At 33.3% G+C, this 22119-nt stretch overlaps 1 protein-coding gene across 8 annotated transcripts in view; it reads right to left on the bottom strand.

The window, feature by feature from the left end:
- The window catches only part of Khc-73 (Kinesin heavy chain 73), a 102532-nt gene that overhangs the window by 36306 nt on the left and 44107 nt on the right, over positions 1–22119 (bottom strand). For all 8 annotated transcript variants that reach the window (XM_053753173.1, XM_053753193.1, XM_053753235.1 and 5 more), the window contains exon 3: positions 15689–15852. In XM_053753173.1, coding sequence (XP_053609148.1) covers positions 15689–15852 — 164 coding nt within the window. The remainder of the gene's footprint in view (positions 1–15688; positions 15853–22119) is intronic.

Genomic DNA, 22119 nt, shown 5'->3' with positions numbered 1-22119 from the left:
AATTGGGATAAAGTTCCAGGCAAAATTACATCCAATAAAAAGGGAAAAAGGGATAAGATTAAAGGGATGCGCTTAAAATTGCTGCTTTTATCAATGTTAATTGATATTTTTCATATAATGCCAATTACTAACATAATAAAATCTATTGAGATTTTCTATTCGTCACACAATAATAGTGTTATATTCATTCAATGAATTGCGTGGTTGATGTCAATGGCACTAGCAGGCAAACAATAAGATATGTTTTACCGTAATAGTTGATTAAAAAAACTATTTTATTGTTTTACATCCGTTCACAACTTAACATAAATATAGTATTGTTGTATTTTATGATTCTATAATATTACATGTAAAATAATATAGGACGCTTCCACAACAGACCGACTTCATATTTTTTACATAGTTTTGATTACATAGTTTTTTAATGTAGTTCATAACGTTAACAATCGGCGTACAATTTTAATTTGTCTGATTTTTTTATTATTTTATTATATGGTCCGAAGTGATTAAAATCTTGATGTAAAAGTGGACTAAATAAATAAAAAAAGATTTTTCATTTGACAATAGCACGCCGATCTATTATGGCGTAAACGCCGTAAACATACAAACCGCGTTCGATCAAAATTGAGATTAAGTTCGAAAAAATGTTTGTATCAACGAGGCTGGATCAGAGTGCACAAATGAAAATATGCTTTCAAATGAGAACAATAGAATAATAGTATCATTTTCATTATATTCAAGTAAATTAATATTTTGTCAACAACAGAAGCTACACAATCGCAAAGAAACTTGAAAGCCAGGCGAGCCGCCTGCAGATCGACTAGGGCCACTTTCGAACAAACTCATATATTAAATTAATTATACTAAAACGTTTAATATCGCGTAGGCCCGGGCGTAAACCCATCTCTGAGCTCACCACATTTCCAAGAAGGGGTTAGAAAAACAAAGGCTACATAAACGTCGCTTAATGCTAGCCTTTGTTCCGCTAAGTTTTTCTTAACCCTTTAGGGATGGTTTCCGTACCTACGTACTACGGTTCAGCATAATGCCGAAGCGCAATTATAACGCAAAGGTATTATATTTAGTTTTCATAATGTATTCCTTTTTACCTTTTCACTTTTCTACAAAAGAATAATAGTAGATCAGTTTTGTTAAATAACCTAAAATAAAAGTTGTGAATAATAAAAACAAAAATAAATGCAAATATTTACTACACGAATTAAAGTAAAGTGTATGGGAGAGTTCTAGAACAACATCTGGATCAATACAGGGCACAGGGACATTGGGACAAATGTTTTACAAAGAAAAATCCAACAGCCTTTTTGTTAAAAAAAAAAACCTATATATGGGTCGTTACAAATGTACCTAATGCAAATAAAATGTGTCTCGAGAGCCAAAAACATACATTCAATATCGTAGTTATATCGAAACAATGGTACGAGATGGCGATGCTCGATTTATGGCTTTATTATGCAATGGGAGACACCTGATGCCCGGTACCTACACTAAGGCGTGTGCCCACTCGATCCACAGAAAGAAAAAATATAAACAAGAATAAAAATATCAACAGCATTTTCTTCAAATATTTTTCAATCGTGCTAAACTTACGAGAGAAACCAAATAACACAGAAATATTTATTAACAAATTGATTTCGATGAGTCGATTATCTCTATTAACATAGCGATAGATCGAAATGCTTTTACAGAAATGAAATACTAAGAACACTGGATATAGAATAATGCGAATAGAGAAATTGTATAAGAAAATAGAAAAACACGTAGAAATGAAACGAAATGTTTGAAGCAGTAAAGTCATTAAAATATAGGTATTAAAACAAATTTTCTTTTAACTAGCTAGATTACGAACATGAAGCTTTGTGCCAATGTTTTTTGACAAGATATATCGACGGTAATTAACACCCACCTAAAATAATCAAAATAATTTGGAGTTTACACCTTTAGTCAATTTGTAGTACGCATTGACTAAAGGTGTGACTTACATGTACTCGTAGTCTTGCTTGGTAAAAGACAGGTACTTCGCATTATTTTATGAATGAGTAACATTGTAGCAGCATTTTCTCAGACTCATAAAAAAGGAGAATGCTTAACATTTCTTCGGAAAGAATTCATAATGAGAACGGGTAAGTACACTTTTGATAATTTATTTATTCAAAAGATTTGGAAGCTAAAAATAAACCGGTGTCTTATAATTTATGGAAACAGAGATGAAGAATTTTCATATAATTTTTAACAATCGAAATTATTTAAAACATTCATAATAAATACTGCATCTTAAAAGTAGTAAGTATATAGTAACTCATAGTTGAGTTAAGTAAAAATGTTCGTTACTTCATGAAGTTAAAAATAAACAAATATACATCTACAATGGCTTTTTATCTACACAACAAATTTAAAAAAAAATCAAGAACACTCCAATCCAATATAATGTGCAACAACAAACGTCTTCAATTTGATTTATGTAATGTCACAATCGATGCCACATGGCCATATCGAAACTCGAACTAGACATGAAATTTAGTATTGCAAGTAGCGAGAAATCCCGCCTCTGCGTCGAACTTTACTGGCAACTGTACATTCAATGTGGAAGCTTGAAAAATTTATAGCTTTTCGGGATACTGGTCCGGGTGGACACAAAACTATTTCGCAAACTAAGATCGTGAATTGGGTGCATATCTGAATTTTTAAACTATTTACAGGCTTTATGATAAATAAAACCAGGATTGATGCATTTTGAAATGATATACTGAAACAGGAAAACAATTACATAGTTTTGTTGTACATGACAGACACTATAAGACCAACAAGAAAAGAATGACAGCGAAGTAGCCCATCTATGCTTAATTAGATAAAATAAAATGACACTTTTGTGATTATAACTAACACTTAACACTATTACCCAAAGGATTATTATAGTTTTCATAATATATTCAACATTTTGCGAAATTTGCGAATTAATTTCTAAGTCATGAAGTCGTTGGCTCTAAAGAAAAATACGTTCAGTGTTTGTAAACTTTTAATTTACTTTGTTCTTCAGAAGAGTCGAATAATCTAGCCAATAACCTGCATAAAGATTTTAGTTATAAATTTCAAGTTTTCAGCAAAAGCTAAGCTAAGCTAAAATAAGTAAAGACCTCCAATACTATTTAGATGACTACTTGAAATGACGATTAATAAACCAAATTAGTTATAGTACATGACGGAACTGCCAATTTAATCCATTTCGGTCCAAAAATTGGCGCTGCTCCAGCAACCCACAACGTACCGCGAGAGCATAGCGCCGGCTTACTACGAAGTTTGTACAAATGGCTTTGCTTAACTCTTACGAGGAATGGACGGGATGGTGTTGAATGAATCGATTTTATTTCGTATATCAGCCGCGTATATCGGCGTTACTGCGCTCCCGATATATAATGAAACAGCATGGCTTTGTATATAGATCAGTGAAAGGAATTGCCTTCGCACATTAGGACTGCTGGTTAAATAAAGCATACAGCATTAAAGAAACACAAAATAGTAAGGGCCTGCTTCACTGTTTGCTGATAATGTATCTGATAATCTATATCATACCGAACAGATAGCACTAATATTGTGTTTCACAAGTGTTGGACACGGCTAACTGGGCAATCACAATAGCCATAACACAATAAGCCATGTACGATAAAGGTCATTCCTTCCATTTTATTTTAATAAATCAATATACGCATCTCAGGTTAGCTACGTAACTCACGTCAACATGGCTGGATGAATGCTCAGAGCCTTGGCAAAAAGCCAGATAGTGACGTCATTTCCGAGGTTAGTTGGCACTCAAATAAGCTAAGCAAGCCTACTGGCGATTGAGTAACACTCTATTAAAAAAACTTAGCTCTAAATCATATCTGGTTTTGAAAGTAATCCCGATGGATAATATGTTGTAGTTTAAATATCACGACAAAATATTATCCATCAGAGGCGAGGAATATATAACAACGATTGCAGATGACATTTTTCGGGCCAAGTTAATTGGAAACTCTGTCGACCTAAATTTTGCAGAATAAAGAGCGAGCGACGTGTCACCTCTGACAATTAACGAACGCAAACACCGGACAGTTAAAAGTTAGTCCGATGTTCCAAATGGTAAAAAAGGGCGATCAGTTCATCAGGCTACGCTTGCAGCCTGTGGGACGCCTATGTTGGCCTACTTAGTAATATAAAAAAACAGTTTTTAAAATACATAAATATAAATTTTATATATATTTTGCTGCTTTGCTTAACATTTTACAATCTCTTAACAAATTTTTCCCAACCAAACAAGAAAGATATAATAAATAAACTTGAAATATAATACATAAATATATAAGATCAAATAAATAAATAATAACTTGAAATATATACACACAACAAATTAATACAATTTAATTTAGTTTTAGAGTAATTCACCCGCTTCAGTTCACCACTTAGGCTACCAATGACGTTCTTACCTCCTATTTTAGGTCACCTGCACTATCTTTGTTCCTGCACTTCGCCTTCCATTACACAATCACACGATCAAACGAGGTAAGAACCCAAAACTAATTTACATTAGTCTAATTATAAAGTACTTTTTGTTAGTTATTAATATACTTTTTGTCCATTTAGTTATAAATATACATTTTATCCATACATACGGAAAGCCCTAAGGGACCGGAGCGGACGTCTTAAGGAAAGCCTTAAGCCAAAGGAGGTATCAAAATGGATGATGATATGTATGATGAACTGATACGGATTATACAACACAAGAATACTTTATTGCACAAATTAGTTACGTTGATTTGTATTAGGATTATTCGGAATACCAAATAATATCTATCATAACATTTCAGATAACAATACCAATCATTTGATACGAGATGTAGAAATTACCTTAGCAGGGAATACAAATTGATTTCCTTTCAACACGAGACATCCCGAGTACCAATATACAAGGCCCCCGAGGTTTAACACGAATATTAGACAAACTACATTACGTTACTATCTCTTTAGGGATTTAAATATTATAAACAAAACGTTACGATCACACAAGTCTACTAATAAAATAATCGTAATAATAAATTTAAATAAATCATTATCATATCTATGTTACAACGTATATTGAATATAAGTTAAATCGATTCATTCTAAATAATAATTAAAATGTTGATTTGCTTACCCATGCTACGCCATAAAAGCACAATTCGTAGCATTGTAGCGATCGTAGCATAAAATTACGCCGTAGCATATCGTAGCTCCGTGCTACGAAACACGTTCAGTTAATGAATATATCGTAAACGTAATAATTATTGTATTCTATTAGACTTTGTAGATAGTCAAAATATAATATTAACTATTTCGCTTTTTTATTATGCATAAATGCATAACAAAAAAGCGAAGCAAAGTTACACTATACATACATTATGTATAGTGTAACTTTTCAACGCAGTCAAATTCAAGGCGCTAGGGATGCAGCTGGAGGCCATCTCACATTTGCATGTATATTTGAAATTCTGGTACATGGTAGAACTAGAAAATTGAGAACTTATAAGTTAGAACTTACAAGTGCCTCGAGACTATATATTATATGCATATATCTCTAATCAAATCAAGTTTAAAACGCGCGTCCACAAAAATACTTAAAATATGCATTTTTACAGATATAAAATGTTCCACCATTTTTAATCATCTTGCTGATGTATCATTTCATATACTATTGAAATAGTTCCGATAATAATAATAAATATAAACGTTTGATACAATTTATTTACATAAAGATCAAGATAGCCGATATATTTTTCATTATATCAACCTCCAAAAAAAAAGGTTCCTCATAACGTCCAATAAGCGTCAGTGTTTGCATATGAATGCTTCATTTCCCCACTCGTCACTGCTGCCGCTGTGATCTAATGAAATATCCGAAGCTTGCTGAATCAACTTGTCTGATATGCAGATTCATATCAATACTAATTGAAATTTATATTAATATTAAACTTATTATATCTATTCCTGATAAACATAATCGATAATATTTCTAGTAGTTGGATTGTATGAGATTATCAACAAGTTTTCTCCTAGTTTTCATAAAAATGTATATATATATATCCTTTTTTATATCTCCAAAACCACTTTCATCCAACGAAAAGAACCAAAGTTACCTGACGATTTTATGTAAATCCCAGCGTTAATGTCCCACGGGGACTCTCCCACAAAGCCTTATTGTGAGACGGCAGAAAACTGATCCTCAGCTGCAAACCTTCTTTGTTCCTTACACGCGCCGTCATTATGATAAACTTTGAATTATAGTGGAGATTTTTCATGACAATTGCGATCCTTCGCCTTTTCGAAACAATGACTACAGTCGAATGTGTATTGTCTTCGTTGAGGCACATCATTTTTTCTTCGCTGTGTATAATATTACTATATTACTGAAAGATAAAGTCAAGCTCAAGAAATGTTTTCTAACTATGTATGCCTATATGACTATTCTAAAAGTATAGTTAAACAACTAGTATATTTCAATAAAACGAGATTCCGGAAGTAAGATTCAAAGTTTGACAATTTATACTTGGCGGCATTCAAATTCAGATATTTAAGCACTATAAACAAGGAAACAAGGAAATAAATATGCATTATTGACAATATAAACTTTTTAATAGCCAATAGAAAAGTTAACCGATTTGTGTGCAAATACAATTTCACTCTAGGTTATCCGCACTTTACTCAAAACCTCAAAACCTTTTTATTTATTATATTATATGAAAATGTTTTGAATAAAGTGAAATTAAATTTACGATAATTATTATGTCCATTCTTTGTTATAATTGTTGTTTCGTGCTCCGGCCACGTGGTCCAACTTTTCGTCCAAGTTAAATTGAGTTATAATTTTGCAGATCATCCCGACGAAAAAATATCAACATGATAGTCAACAAGTTGTCTTCACCTACAAGTTATTATCCTCGTATCATAAATCCAGATGGCTGAACAAGGGACATCGCAACAGACAGATGCGCTGTAACATAAAAGCACTACACATCGACACAGCGAGTAACGAGTCGGCTAACGAGTTATTGCTCATCGATTCTCGTATTGTGAGATATCGATACCAGCGATTGTATACTTTGATGTCGTTGGCGACCATCCGTTATTGCTTCGTGGAATTTTACGTTCTATTGCTTCCATTATTGTGACGTTTGATAAAGACTAGCAAAGGGGTTACCTTTGATCACAGTTTCACATAAATTCCCCATGTTTATGATATTGACATGTTCTATGACAATTTCCAATAACAAGTCGTCTAGTTTCTATACTGTAGTTTGTTATTACAACTTTAAAATTCAATGGAAAAGGGCTGTAAATTTCCCAACGTGGCTGCATTTATATATTTAATAATAAATGTATGCATAGTAACGTCTATGTATTCATAGATCGGAATGAGATCAATATCACACGGAAACTTTTAAATTGCCTCTAATATTTTCAGATTGCAAGAAATATACAAAAATATGTACAGAGCAATATAAATATCGTAATTTCTTTCCAGCCATTCACTTGAGTTACTTTGAAAATCTAGCGCAATCCCTAACTTTAAAATAAATATTTCTCTAACAAATCATTCCAATTTTTAAAATAGCTGCATTATAAAGTAAACTGCACTTGGCCGTGTACAAGAATGGTGCATTTTATTCATAGCCCCGCCACATTCACCAACCACAATGTAGAACGCGGGGTTTAATCCGCCTATTGTTGTGAAGTCGAACACAGGAACTAACCACAACAGAAAACTTTTAATATTTGTGTTCGTACGGAATAAAAACAAAACCAAATATGTCGCGTGTGAATTGAAAAACATTTTCTTTTTTTGTTTTTAGGTAAAATATTTGTTATTTACAAGTACGAATTGGATTTGGCTTGCAATAAAATATTGAAGACTAAAATGAAATCATTATTTGTAGCCCAATATATAAATTATTAGTCGTTATAAAGTGGTTGCATAAAACATAAAAAAATTAACAGAGGAAAAAAAATATAACGTGCAAACGGAAAATTCATGAATTACAAAGTGGAATGGTTCCAAATGAATCTAGTTATACGTTCGCTCGTATGCGGTACCTTTCGGCTATCGAGAACAGCTAGGGGAACCAGGTGACTGAAAAGTCCTGAAAATTCAGAAGAACAAATACCATTTTCACTTTGCAGAAATACATGCATCCTAATTATAGACACAGCAAAATATGGTATTTTGAATCCATTATAGAAAGGAGTCACATAGAGGCTACAACAACATATTCATGTCATGCCACTATCCTTTTCACCTGAAACTATGAAACCCATCTCTCACTAGAAACCATACAATATGATGGCACATAGAATGGTCACACACACAAATAAACATACTACACATTTTATCCCACGATTGCTGAGAGCTGGTAAGCAACAAGTATTTCAAGGTTTATATTACGCTATCTATTCAAAAAAAGACATCTAGGCAACCCTAAGTGGGACTCTGCTTCTATAAATATTCAAATCAAGCCGCGCTACGAACAGTTCAATGTGGAAGCTGACGTTGGTTCAGGTGAAATAAATCACTACAGTTTTCCATCAACTATATCGTATTTAAGGAAAAGAATAATCAATAGCTAATATATTTTATGTATAGAAACGTGCGACGTGGAGTAGGAAGGTATCTATATCGGCGGAACAAACCGAGAAAACGCTCAAGCTGAAAGAGAGTTATATTATATTGAAATTAATTAAAAATGGAGATTTCGACTAAAGATTAGACCTCTTTACGAGATCAGTCTCAAGTTATAAATATTCATATATATTGGGTTTATTAGACTGAACCCCATAGATCTTAAAATTCTGAGAAAAACCTTCACAAAAACAAACTCCACAGCAAATCATAATGTAAATGGATTTGCAATACAGAGAATAAAAATAACCTTGTTAGAAAATGAGGCAATTTCCAAGGGCCCTTGATGAAGGTCGTTTTAAGCCGGCTCCAAAAAAGAGGATATAAATGCCGTTATCATTTCATGGTATGTTTTATTAATTTGCATAAGTGGTATTTTGAATATAATATCATTTTCACCTGATCTACCAGTAATTCCGAAATTAAAATATTTCATTCGTATTGTTAATAATAAACTTCAAATAGTCTCCCGACTCAAATGTAGATACAGTACAAGGGATATAAAATAGAGATTCGAGAATGACATTGAACATGGAAATGCACTCGTGTAGGCCGACAAACGAGTGACGTCATCTACAGTTGCATAAAATGTTTATGTAATTGTAACCGCAGGATCTTACATCATGTTACAACACATTTTATTACTTTTGAAAACATTATGTAGACGCACATTATATATTCGTATCCTATTTTTTATATGATATCCTGAATAATACTTGAAATCGCTTTTCCTGAATACCTCCGTGGCCTAATGGACATGGAATATAGTATCGTTGAGTTAGTATCCCATAACACAAGTCTCGAACTTACTTTGGGGCTAACTCAAATCTGTGTGATTTGTATATTTATTTATTTATTTATGCAGTATTCATCCGTACTTATTCTTACATTGATACGATACAGTAGGATTTAAAAGTGCATAGGCACTCTGAAACTGAAAAATATCTATTCATTCTAAAATGGGTTGCACTCCGGGAAAACTCGAATATTAACGTTGTGCATTTTTGACGTCTTACGAATTTTCGATCAGGTTGACGCGAGTTTAACATTTTTTACCCATCACAAAAAGTGTAACGCTGCTAAATAAGTTTTCACTTCAAAAAATATTTATCAGAAGTCTTATAGGTAGAAAAAATATACCCCTGGTATATATTTTCTCATAACTAATAATAAAGACAAAGTTTTCGTCCTCAAGAGACAGAGCGGACTCGAGCCAATCAATTCTGTTTTCGTCCCCTCCATCCGACGACGTGTCATCTAATGAAGTCGCAGCTGCCGACTAATCACATCGCTATTTTAAATAATTACACTGTCACACTAAACAATTATGTTTAGGTTGGGTACATTGCTACTTAGTATATATGTCAAGATTTTACGTCTCGATATGTAAATTACAATGCCACATTATTGTTATGCCTTTTTATGGGACGAAGATATTTCAACTTCAACTTCAATTCTAAAGTTATTTTAATGGTTTAATGATTATTATATGATATTATATGAGATTTTCTCAGTAATTCCTAAAACAGGACCTCAGGAACTACAACGAGTAATGTAGACTGATAACATTTTTTCTAATTTTAACTAGCTTTAGAGGTTTATCTAATAGTTGAGCAGCTTAAAAATAAAGACCGAAAGATATTATTTCTAAATTCCCATAAATACGTAAAAATACAAAACGCGCGCCAAATTTTCACTGACAGCGTAGGTACGTGAGGTGAGGTCGTTCCAGATTAATTTACCATCCTAGCGTAATGAGTTTCAGGTCTTAGCGAGCTAACGTGTTACCGTAAAAATGAAAGATGATTTTAATTTTAGCTGTACTACGAGGGTCTTTGGAATGTTATGTAGAAGAAATATAATTAAAGCGATAAAATAAACAAGCTTGACTTAAGATATAAGTAGCCTATTTTTGAACCTCATTTGTGGGCGTAATTATGCTGCGGTTGAACTCCCTAACTAAAACCTTGACAGAGCATAGACATGGTATAATAAATAAGTTTTTTTACAGAACCGAAATGACATTTTTGACACAAGCTTTTATTGTTGTCACATTCAATGTGTGACAAAAAAATATATCCGTGTAGTGAACCGTTGAAGTGTTGCCAGGTCATGCCTGTGTGCACCATCCGGTCATGCTAATCATAATAATGCATTTTCATCCAAGACGGTTGCAAGATTCCACTAAATTATACATAGTTACATTGCAAGCTTGTAAAAATATTATTCTGTAACATAGGGGAATAACTATAAGAATGAAATGCCATACTAAACGTAGGTATACAAAAGGTAAAGGGCGAGTGATGAGCATTCTGGATTAGTAAATTTAGATACATGCGTAATGTAGGCAATTTCCTGGAGGCCGGCAGGTCGGATACGCGGGAAATTGATTTCGAACGCTAATTCTGCTTTCATAAATGTTAGTAGTTTGTATTTATTTAATCCATTTTGATTGAAATTATTGTTGCTCGACTAATCTAATGAGAATGTATATATATATACCGACCATTGCGATATACATTGTAGCTTAAATTAAAAAGTAAATTTTGATTGAACGACCTCTGGGTGACCTAATTAAATGAAAATGACCAAAACAGAATGTTCCAACAAATTGGCGGCGAAATTCGTCCTTACGAGCAGAAAGCAATTAAAATTTCCTCAGACAGAACCGGGGATGCGGTACTACAATCGAAACTGTTAATTAATTCTATGCTTATCAGCCCATCGCTAGCTTTTTGTTTGCTCTAATTGTGTCCAATGACAGATATTTCAGGGCTCTGTTTTGCCCTTTGGGTAGTCACAGTTGAAATTTTCGCAGATGATGTAATTCTGTTGCCACTATAACAACAAAAAGAATAAAATAAGTATTTAAGGGGGCCACCCCAATACATATCCAATGTGATTTTATTGCCGTTTTTATAAACAATACTTGCACCCTAAGTGCAATTGGCCGGATTTATTTATATTATTTTTCAAACTAGAAAAAACAAGTCTATCGAAAAACCAACATAACTAACGTCAAACTCTTCAATGTGCGTCATTGATTGAACTCAAGTGATAGCGATCTCTCCATAACACATTCACTTGAAAAATGTTGAAAAATGTAATCGTGTACATTCCATTAAAAGAAGGTTAAGGCTACCTTTTAGACGTATGCTTGAAAGAGAAACTAGAAAGTTAGGTATAATGAAGTACATGATCCGAAGGTATTTTCACACAGTGGGCAAATGAGCATGTTAGAAATTATTATCAAAACCTTCAAACATTTTGCTAAGCACTGAAAAGGATTGCTACAAAGACTTAGGTTTAAGCTACGAAGGCTCAAGTTTAAGTTGAATGTTTATGTCACACTGTAGGATTACATGTATAATGTACCTACGTAATTGTTCCAAAGGGATAACCTAATGAGATTTAACCCTCATGAAAGAAAATTAATGAGCGTCACTGGATGGGGTCAAAAAAGGCGTAGTTGGGGTCCATTCGTATAATATGGAATTATTCTTACTTGAATTAATTAAGTAGTATAAGACATTACTGAATGTTTATGTTCAATTGAATATGCAGAGTGTTCGCTTTGGGGGGCAAAATACATCCATTAAATTCTTTCTTCACATTTACAATATAAATAAATTTAGTCAAAATGTAAAAATATAAGCACCTAACTATTATAAAATTAATAAACTTCATCAATTTTTAATTACTATAAATGAGCAATATATCACTTTGACAAAATTAAGACACTAATTTAATTTAACACAGTGTAATTAATAGCTCATCAAAATACAGTAAACAAATATTAGAGTTGTTAATCCATTTCGCCCTTTAGCCGGCTTCGCGCATAATTACCTGTCACTCTGGAGAGAGCTAACATCGCCCGTTAATATTTTCACCCCCATAAATTTCGCTAATTGTGCATTGTTTGAAAAAACGTTTACCATACATTAAGGTACATGTTCCTTGTAATTTTTTCTGAATAGGTCGGTGATTATATCTGCAGTGGACTGCTGCACCGATGTATAATTCACTTATTCATATTTCTTTATAGTGCCTGACACAAACTGAATCAAAATCTGTATGAATTTAACGTAAATAAGAACATTGAATTTATTTTTCTTTTAATTTGCAATCTGTGAAAGCAATAAAACATCAAAACATTTTTTAAATGCTTTAATAAGTTGTTGAATTGGATTATAATAAGCTTGTTACATGAATTTGCAATTCAGTCAAAGAATATATTCAACTAGCCGTGAAAGTCGGGAAGACAGACAGACGCACGAGTGATTTTACATATAAATAAGGGCTCCGTTTTTTATATTTTGAGGTACAACAGGTAAAATAAATAAAACACGTCCAATAAAACCACTACAATGGACGATTTCAAGGCTAATGATTGTATTTCAGTCTGAACAGATTCCTCTATTGTGGTAATAGGGTACAATCAGACGACAGGATTATGGAGGCAAAATGGGAACACAGCCCTTTGACCTTTTCACATCTGGTTCCTGGCAACTTGGTCACTATTAGTTATTTTCCATAATCAATAACTTCCTATGTTGCTGAATCGGGAAAATAAAAACATAAAAATAAAGTCAGAAAATATAGTATTGTTGAGTTGTAACACAAGTCTCAAACTTCTCATATTCATAATCTAAAATGCCATGAAAATGTCCCTCAATAATATTTCCAGTGTAGCCACGCCAATCTCTTTATTGGATTTTTTATAGAAGTTGTACATGTTTCAGTCGCGGATTCAAAAGCAAAGCAAAAGTCGTTATAAGGAAAATATACGTAGAAAATTAATGTTTTAAATACATTGGGAAAGGCGTGTGAATGAGATCCGTCCTTTGAGCTTTTCGCAGCAATGGTACTTCGAATTACTCGCGCGTGAAATGTGAGGAATTCATAAAGCGTCCTTCTCAGTAAAGGTGCGAGCAAATTCACGGATTCTTTCGTTATAAACACGTACGAATATTTTTTCTCGTCCGATATGAATTCCCGTGGCTTCGTGCGTGGTATGAAGAGCATACTTACTTTCTGAATTTCTTAAAGCTATTAAAAGGCATTACTGGGAACACGAAGGTTGTCATTAAATAAGGGATAACATATTATATTTTTTATCTCTATCTAAAAACAAAAGCTTGTAAATTATTACATTTAACCAGTAAGCTCAGCGTTCGTCTAGCTGTACTGTTACTGTTGAATGTTGTATTCAGCCATTCGGTTAATTGACGTTTAATTGAATGGCGTTATTCAATTGTCTAGATATTTAACAGAACGGCTATTTTAACTAGTTGCCTGGGGCATGTATATATACCACTTGTACGTTCATGTGTATCAAATAAATTTATAATTTTATGACGATGTCATTATTTTCAGGTAAAGTAGCATTTGTATGGATTAATACTGCTGTCTCGGAGTTAAGTCTATTACGCAGGGATAATACGAAACTAAGCTTATAATATAACGACACACATTTATAGGTAGTTTTACTTTATATAAATCACGGGCGTGTAGAATGAACTTTACAATACGCAGCGCAGGTCGCGCGAGGCAAATAATTAACTCTGCACCAGTAATTAAACGGCTCCGTATAAATTCTCGACTACAGTTTACAGCTTCAGCTTACACAAGTTTAAAGAAAATTCACCGGTATTACCAAAGCATAGCGGTCCAGGTAGGGTAACTTGAAATTCAGTTGATTGTACGCCGTCAATGACTAAGTTGGAACTTTTGGACTAAGTTAATGAACAATATCATAAATTCGAATAAGCCGACAGTGAAAGTCGATAAAATGATAATTTACGATCGATATGACTACCAAATGTAGCGTAAAAATACATTAGCTTTAATTTCCACTCAAAATATAGGTCAAGGAAAACCAAGGAGAAAAATAGCTTTAGTGAATCTCGATACCGTAATTTTGTTCTTTTATCCTGGAAGGAGATCAGCTGACCTAGTATTTCGTCCAAAGGCTGAATGAAAGTCAAACTAGAGACAGTTAACTTTTAATTAGATTTTAGAGATAGTTTGGGAATTTAGTTAGCGTGTTCGGGGCGGATACGTGAAAATTAACATTATTTTTTAATTAAATATTTTGTTATCTTCCGAATAAAATATTTCTCGCGCAATATGTTGAAGTGTCAACGGCAATAGTTATACAAAAACAAAACTGTTCAGGTTATAACAACACGGTTTATGTAAAATAAAACTGTGCGTAGTTTTTGCCTGCATGACTTGATTCCGGATCAAACGTCAAATAAAATAAATAGTCAAGTGACAATGACACTGAAAACCTGAACGAATGATAAATCCCATTAGCATTTCCGCTGCGTTGTGTGCGATGTGTTAAACTTTGTAGTTTTCTATGTATTTTTGGAGAACAAATCTTGACTTATTGTGATTAAGAACGTAATTATCATAATAATTAATACTTTCATATTATATAGTATCGTGCAATACAGTGAAGTACTATATTAAGTATTAAATATGTAAAGACCAGAATTCTAGGATTTACTTTCAATGTCTAAACTAACGGGAAATAAAAGTTAAGAAAAGAACAATGTTTCGCATTTCAATTTTTCCACAGCGAAACTTTTTTGCCCAGAGGCGTGATAAATAAGATGAAAATTACAACAAAAGCTGGTAGCGGCATTAATCTTGACGTCGGGCTTGGCTAGTTGAAAAAACAAACAATTTGCGCCGGACATCAAGTGGTGGAAAATGGGGCACTAACGCCGCAGCTTAACGCTCGCTATCTCCCACAAAGAAATTAACTGAGAAATCGCAATTTTTTTGCAGGAATAAAGTGCAAGATGTTTGTTTAACCTTGTAAAAGCCTGCACAAGTTGGGGATGTATCTAGGGAATACATTTCAGACGTCTTTTCCCGAAGTCTTCGGAAGATCCGAATAGTACATGTCATAACTGATGGTCCCAGTATCCCAGATTGCGAGCAGGAAATAATAATAATAATAAAATGTCAACTGACCTGTCTGTCCGTATGCAAAGATGCAAGCGTTGTATCCTTCGAAGGCATTGTCCAGGATATCCCGACCTAGACAGTTGAACACTGTCTGTTGGGAAGCAAAGTGTGACGCGGATGGCTCCAGGGAGAAGAAACAGTGGTCGAACGCGAACGTCTTTGGTTGTTTCCTGAAACAAGGAGGGTTGGTTGGTTACATTATTCCTGCTGATATTATAAATGAAAAGATAGAGTGAAGATGTTTGTTATTCACGAGCGGCAAATTTAATAGGACGCCTTTCTATAAAATTTTATAGTCGGGTACGATATATCATGAAACACAAAAAAAGTTAACACAGTTAAGTGCCTCACGTAACCGCTTTCGTTCGACAATAAATAAATTAATCCAATACCCGTAAATACTCTCATGTCTCTCATGAATAGTCAACAGCACATCAAACTATCGAAAATAATTTTGAATTCGTTTCTATTATCATCGTAGGGTAACTTCTAGTTTACTGCACCTTTAACCCTTTAACCATTTTATGTGAGTTTTAATGAAATCAAGTTACAAACATAATGAAACCATTTGCATCACAGAAGCAGTTCATTCATAGTCCGTGCAAGTCATTAACCCATGTAAGTTGAGAGAGTGTAGGAACAAACTGTATTTGTTGGCAAGGGTCAGTGACAGGAGCTAACTAATGAGCTAAGTTTTAATTAAACTACGCACGCTTACTGTCTATTACTATGGGTATCAAGTAGTAGAAATTATGTTGCCCTTAAAGGCTGAATACCTCACAAATATCTTCAAGGTGTTTTTTTTTTACGTTACAATAATTTATATGAAAAATACAAGCACTACCAACAAAAACCCATATAGGTTTATACGTGGTAAGGCGAGTCACTACTCATTACAAATTCACTCAGTTAATATATAGTTCTTAAGCATTAATTTACATTAGGTTATACTGGTTTCCAAATTAATTATTTCCTCACAAATATTGTTAGGGTATTCATTCAATATAGATGGCAGAAAATACTCCCACATTCTTTTACCGTGGACATTGTTAACTGAAGGTAGGTTATATCTAGGTAGGTATGTTAAGTTGCGCAAGCCCGAGCGTCTAGTTTTAACTTTTAAGGAATTTATTTTTTTTAGGGGTCACATACAATTTCCATTTTAACTTTATCATATATATTTATAACTTTACAATGCCTAAATAAATCCGCATCATTAAGTTTGTATTTATTTTTAATTTTTTTTGGGGTGATTGTCTTAAGTAATCTTAATTGTAATTTAGAAATATTTTCAATATGTGTCTTGTATGTTCTGCCATAACTACTTATACCATAGTTAATAATACTATCAGCCAAAGACATACAACATTCGCAAGGTATGATATGGGAGTTTATATTTTAAAATAGACAATTTGGACATAATTGCTCTAAGTTTGTTACAAATGCTAATTATGTAAAATGTGTCTAAATCTAAGTTCACGTTTATAATAAAATATGCTTTTATTTTAAACTCTCGTGTCCTAATAGAGTTAATTGAAGAAAAGGCTTCGGTGAAGTTTGTTGCGCCGCCTCTTTTTCACCTGCGCTCTGGAAGTCAGAAGGAGAAAAGAAGACTTAGGGTGCGATACACCAATAAACATTGACGTTAACTTTAACCTGCGCAGAAAAACGCAAAGTAATTAAAAATTTATATAAACGCCAATTTATGTAATGGCAGCGTCGAATAAGTTAAAATTAACGTCAAAGGTGACTGTTGCAACTCATTCTTAGTTTTTATATAATGTAGTACATTTTTAAACAAAAATCTAATACAGTACCTACCTATATCCTAACTTGAATAAAGATTATTTTATTTGACTTTGTCTTACTTGCATAATATATCCATCGACAATTTTCTGTGATCATTATGAACATTATTTTCTTATATATCCATTCACAAAAAAGTAGAGCTTAAAAAGAAAATAGGTACGATAAAACAAAGCCCCAAAATAAATCGACATGTCAGATATATATTTTCGACCGACCTTCAGTATGTAAACAAGTTAAAAAACACATTACGCAATAACGCTCGGACACTGAACTCTCGTTAAAAGCAGACGATAACAAGTGATGTGATGATGGAAGCACGATAATCATAAACAAATACGCTGATATGTAAACAAGCTACTTAAAGGGTTTTAAACTAGTCGTTTATAGCAACAACAACGTAGTCTTGCTATGAGTTACTATTTCAGATAGGGATCAACACTATTCAAATTAGTTCTTAGTAGTTTCTTTCGGCATTTCTTCTCAGCAGTGGTCGTTCCGAAGTGCCAGCAGTTTGTAGCTTGTGAGAAATAACTATAAGTATAAAAATTGACGAGAAGGTCTGCCTGTGAAGGCCTAATTTCTGAATAAATGATTTGATTTTGGATACTGAAATAATTACACCTCAAATAAATTACAGGCATAATACAAATTGAAAAAGAATTTGCATTTATGCATATCTTTGGTATTGTAAAGTATCCTAATGTTCCTTAAGATCATACGAGTACATACAAGATGTAACGTAAAACGTATACTACGTTAATTAAATACCTGTCCCGTACATATATCCTAACAGCTAAAATGTAATGTACATTTACTCAAGAAACCCCGATAAATTCAGCAATTTAGGATATAAGGGTAGGTAAGATAAGACAGATTTATATGCTGGACCTAGGAATGTGAACGAGAACGTGGGAAAACCGCCATTTCCTCCAATTTATTGGACCTAGATCTACAAATCCTTATTCCAGGTTTTACCACCTGAATCTATGTTATTCAGAAGAAGAATGAACAACAATTCTGGTTTAATTTTTGAAAAAAATAAATATTTTAAGAAATTGTTTTGCAAGTCTAGATACAATGTATATTACGTATAGTTACGTGCGTTATAGTATATAGTACGAGTATAATATAAAATTAAGTTTTTCACTAACCACTTTAACAAGATAAAGGTGTGAAAACCGAACTATTTCTTTTTCAACTTTCCCTACACTAGTAACAAATAAGTAGATAAGTGACAGAAGACACGTGCGACTTAACGTGTGTTTCCTTTCCCAGATAAAACAATATGATATCGGCAAAACTTTCTCGATACGCGACGCGAGCTGAGTTAAAAAGTTATATGAAGTAAAGGCCGATACGGGCGAATCAATTCATTCTCTTGTTAAAGTTTGATCGTACTGACGGGGATCCGATTTGTAGGGAAAAGAAAAGTTAGCAGTTGTTTTTCTATTTGATATTAAAATCACAGATTAAACACATTTGCTGTTGAATGTACAACAAGAAATAAACAAAGTAAATATATTTAATTCATAGAGTAAAAATTATGAAAGCAGAAAAAAAAAATGTTAATAAACATATGTCGGGTAAAAAATACTGCAACAAATAGCTAGCCTAGTTAAAAAAGTAAACCTACTTTAATGCTATTGACGAAATATCATCAATATAATTTTTTACATGCAGGTAGAGAGTGTTGTAATTATTACAATACGTGACGACGGAATTGTGACGAACGCATCCTTCCATACTTCCATACGTACATAAGCGGAATTTATTATTATAAATGCGAAAATCTGTCTGTCTGTCCGTTCCGCTTTTTCAATTTGCGTTCCGATTTTTATGAAATTTGGTATGCATGTAGTTAAAGACCCCTTTCAAACAAAGACTTGGTTTTCAAAAATCAACCTCCAATGACTATAATGGGTTGAAAGTTAATATGAAAATCATGTCTGTTCCGCTTTCGCAGAGAAATTCGCGCGGGCGAAGCCGCGGGCAAAAGCTTAAAGTTAATTAAGTAAAAAAAACAGTCACTCTATATTAAACACAGAAACAAGAGTACAGAATCTCCAAGTCCACGTTTAGCGGAATAGCCTTATTGGTGTCATTGAGATTCTGAATTCGATATGCATATTTTATATGTGAGAGCCATTAACAGCATAAAAACAAAACTTAATTATTTGTCAAAATAAATTAAGGAGCAGAAGTTTGGAATGTGAAAAACATATTTACTATTAGTCTGCGCCAGACTTTAGCTTCAATTTCCGATACATTGAACATTTTTAATTCCAAAAAATAACTCCCTCTGTCGGGCCCAGTTTGCTCGCAGCTTTGCCAAGTTGTGAAGTATTGTTAAAATCTGTTAGGTCGTAGAACTTTTAAGTTACGTATACGACGAGATGGTCCTTAACAAAATTTTGGCAACGATTCATTTATTGGAATTGCGATTCGGCTATTGACCATTTGTCACACGGATCCAATACAATCGGGCTCATACTTCATTCCAAGAACCCAATTGAAAATGAAATTCTCAATCGAAAATAATTAAATAAGCAAATATTTATTTATAATTTACTCGATTGCAATAAGTATTGTAATCATTAAAATTATCTAAAACTAAAACAACAAACAAGCATAAGCTAGCGTGAAAACCACAAGAAGTATCAAAGATTTCACAAAATGATATAATACTGAATATCTATATCATCAACCTCAGATGACGCCATTAAAGTAGCACCAACTGCCAATTATTTTGGAGTCGACCCAATTTCCAACGCTATAAAACAAATAACTAATTTCGACTAAAAATAGCCGCGTTCAATTCTCCCTTTACTTGTTATTTAACCTCGCAACAGTGTTTATTAAATTAAGTACAGTCCGTTGGATTCTAATTTAACTTTAAAAGGCAAACTTTGGAAACATAATTTAGTATATTTCCTTTCAAATCTATGACGCTTCGTTATTTTATCCTATTGATTGTCTTGTGAATAACTGAACTTTCAGCCTATCTTACTATATTTGACGACTTACTTTTGACGACCTCGGTGGCGCAGTGGTAAAGTTCTTGCCACTGAACCGAGAGGTCCCGGGTTCGATACCCGGTCGGGTCATGATGGAAAACGATCTTTTTCTGATTGGCCCGGGTCTTGGATGTTTATCTATATATGTATTTGTTATAAAATATAGTACCGTTGAGTTAGCATCCCATAACACAAGTTTCGAACTTACTTTGGGGCTAGCTCAATCTGTGTGGTTTGTCCTAATATATTTATTTATTTATTTATTTATTTGTATATGAAACAAAATTGTAATTAAAGTTTCAGTCATGTTGACATTATGCATGAGAGAAATGTATGATGTACTACAGTTTGACTCTTTCCTACAAAATCAACTGATATTATTAATTCAAAATATGGTACAGAGGTAAAGTAAATACTGACAAGATTAGAATATGTTTAAATCCCTACATTCCCACAAATGCCCCGGGAAGCAGTTAGTACTATAATGATACACAATAATCGGCTAAAACAAGAACCGGACAGAATACTAAAAGCAGCGATAGCGGCGAATGACAAATTTCCATTAGGACCATCAATTTGCGTCAGTCACTCCGTTTTCGGTTGCCGCTACATTGAGAGCGGAACTGAAATGAATTATTTACAAAACGCTTTAATTAAACTCATAATTTGCATCAAGATTTTAGATTTCTGCTGAAGTCGCAAATTTGATGATAGTCGTTATTATAATCAAAACGAGTCAATTTAGAAGATGAAATTTTATAGCCAAAAGAGGGCCATTCGGTTTTCAAATCTATTTTGGGACAGAGCATCAGATTTTATAATTAAATCTGAAATATATAGAATAAATAATCTGAGATAAAATAAATATTATATACTACCTAGGTCATTAACTCGAAGCCTATGCGTTTTCCACTCGCTAAATTCATAGAATATAGCCGCCAGTATTCGCAACCCTCGTGAAGTACTATCAAAATATTCTAAAGCAAATATTGACAAGATACAAGCAAATAAATTACCACGGTTTTAAAAATCACCTGTAGTGGTAAGTATTTTAATACTACATATGCATAGAACAAAATAAACTGTATTGGCGAACGTATCAAACAAAAGAAAATAAGCATTACAAATAGCCCATTTGGATGACTGATTAAAAAAAAATCCATTAAGGTACTGCACATTTTTAACATTATAGCACAGATTCCACCAAACTTTACGAAAGGCCTGCGTGAAATCTAACCTAACACACGTTTTCATCGCATCTTGTAACGCCCAAACAAAGGCATCCATGTAAACGAAGTGTCTGAAAGATTAATGGGCTTGAAAGCCGGTGTCCGATAAATTATTGAAGGTGTATCGATTACGGCGGATAGGACTTGTGTCCGATAGGAGTGGCCCACGGAACCACTAATGTGTCGTACAGTTCGATTGGAAAAAGGAATATTGCAGTTGTACTGAATCTTCACAATCTAGATGTTCGCAGCAACCGGTATAAACCCGATCCAACTATTATGCTAGATCTTCTTCCATTTGCAAATCAGCTTGCTCATGTATAAGATATCTTGTACTTGATCCGATTATAGAAATAGTAATATATATTTATTCATAGCATAAAAT

Source organism: Plodia interpunctella, chromosome 2 (assembly GCF_027563975.2).
Source record: "Plodia interpunctella isolate USDA-ARS_2022_Savannah chromosome 2, ilPloInte3.2, whole genome shotgun sequence".
Taxonomy (NCBI): Eukaryota; Metazoa; Arthropoda; class Insecta; order Lepidoptera; family Pyralidae; genus Plodia; species Plodia interpunctella.
Note: the sequence above shows the minus strand (reverse complement) of the source record. Positions and strands in the feature narration are given on the sequence as shown.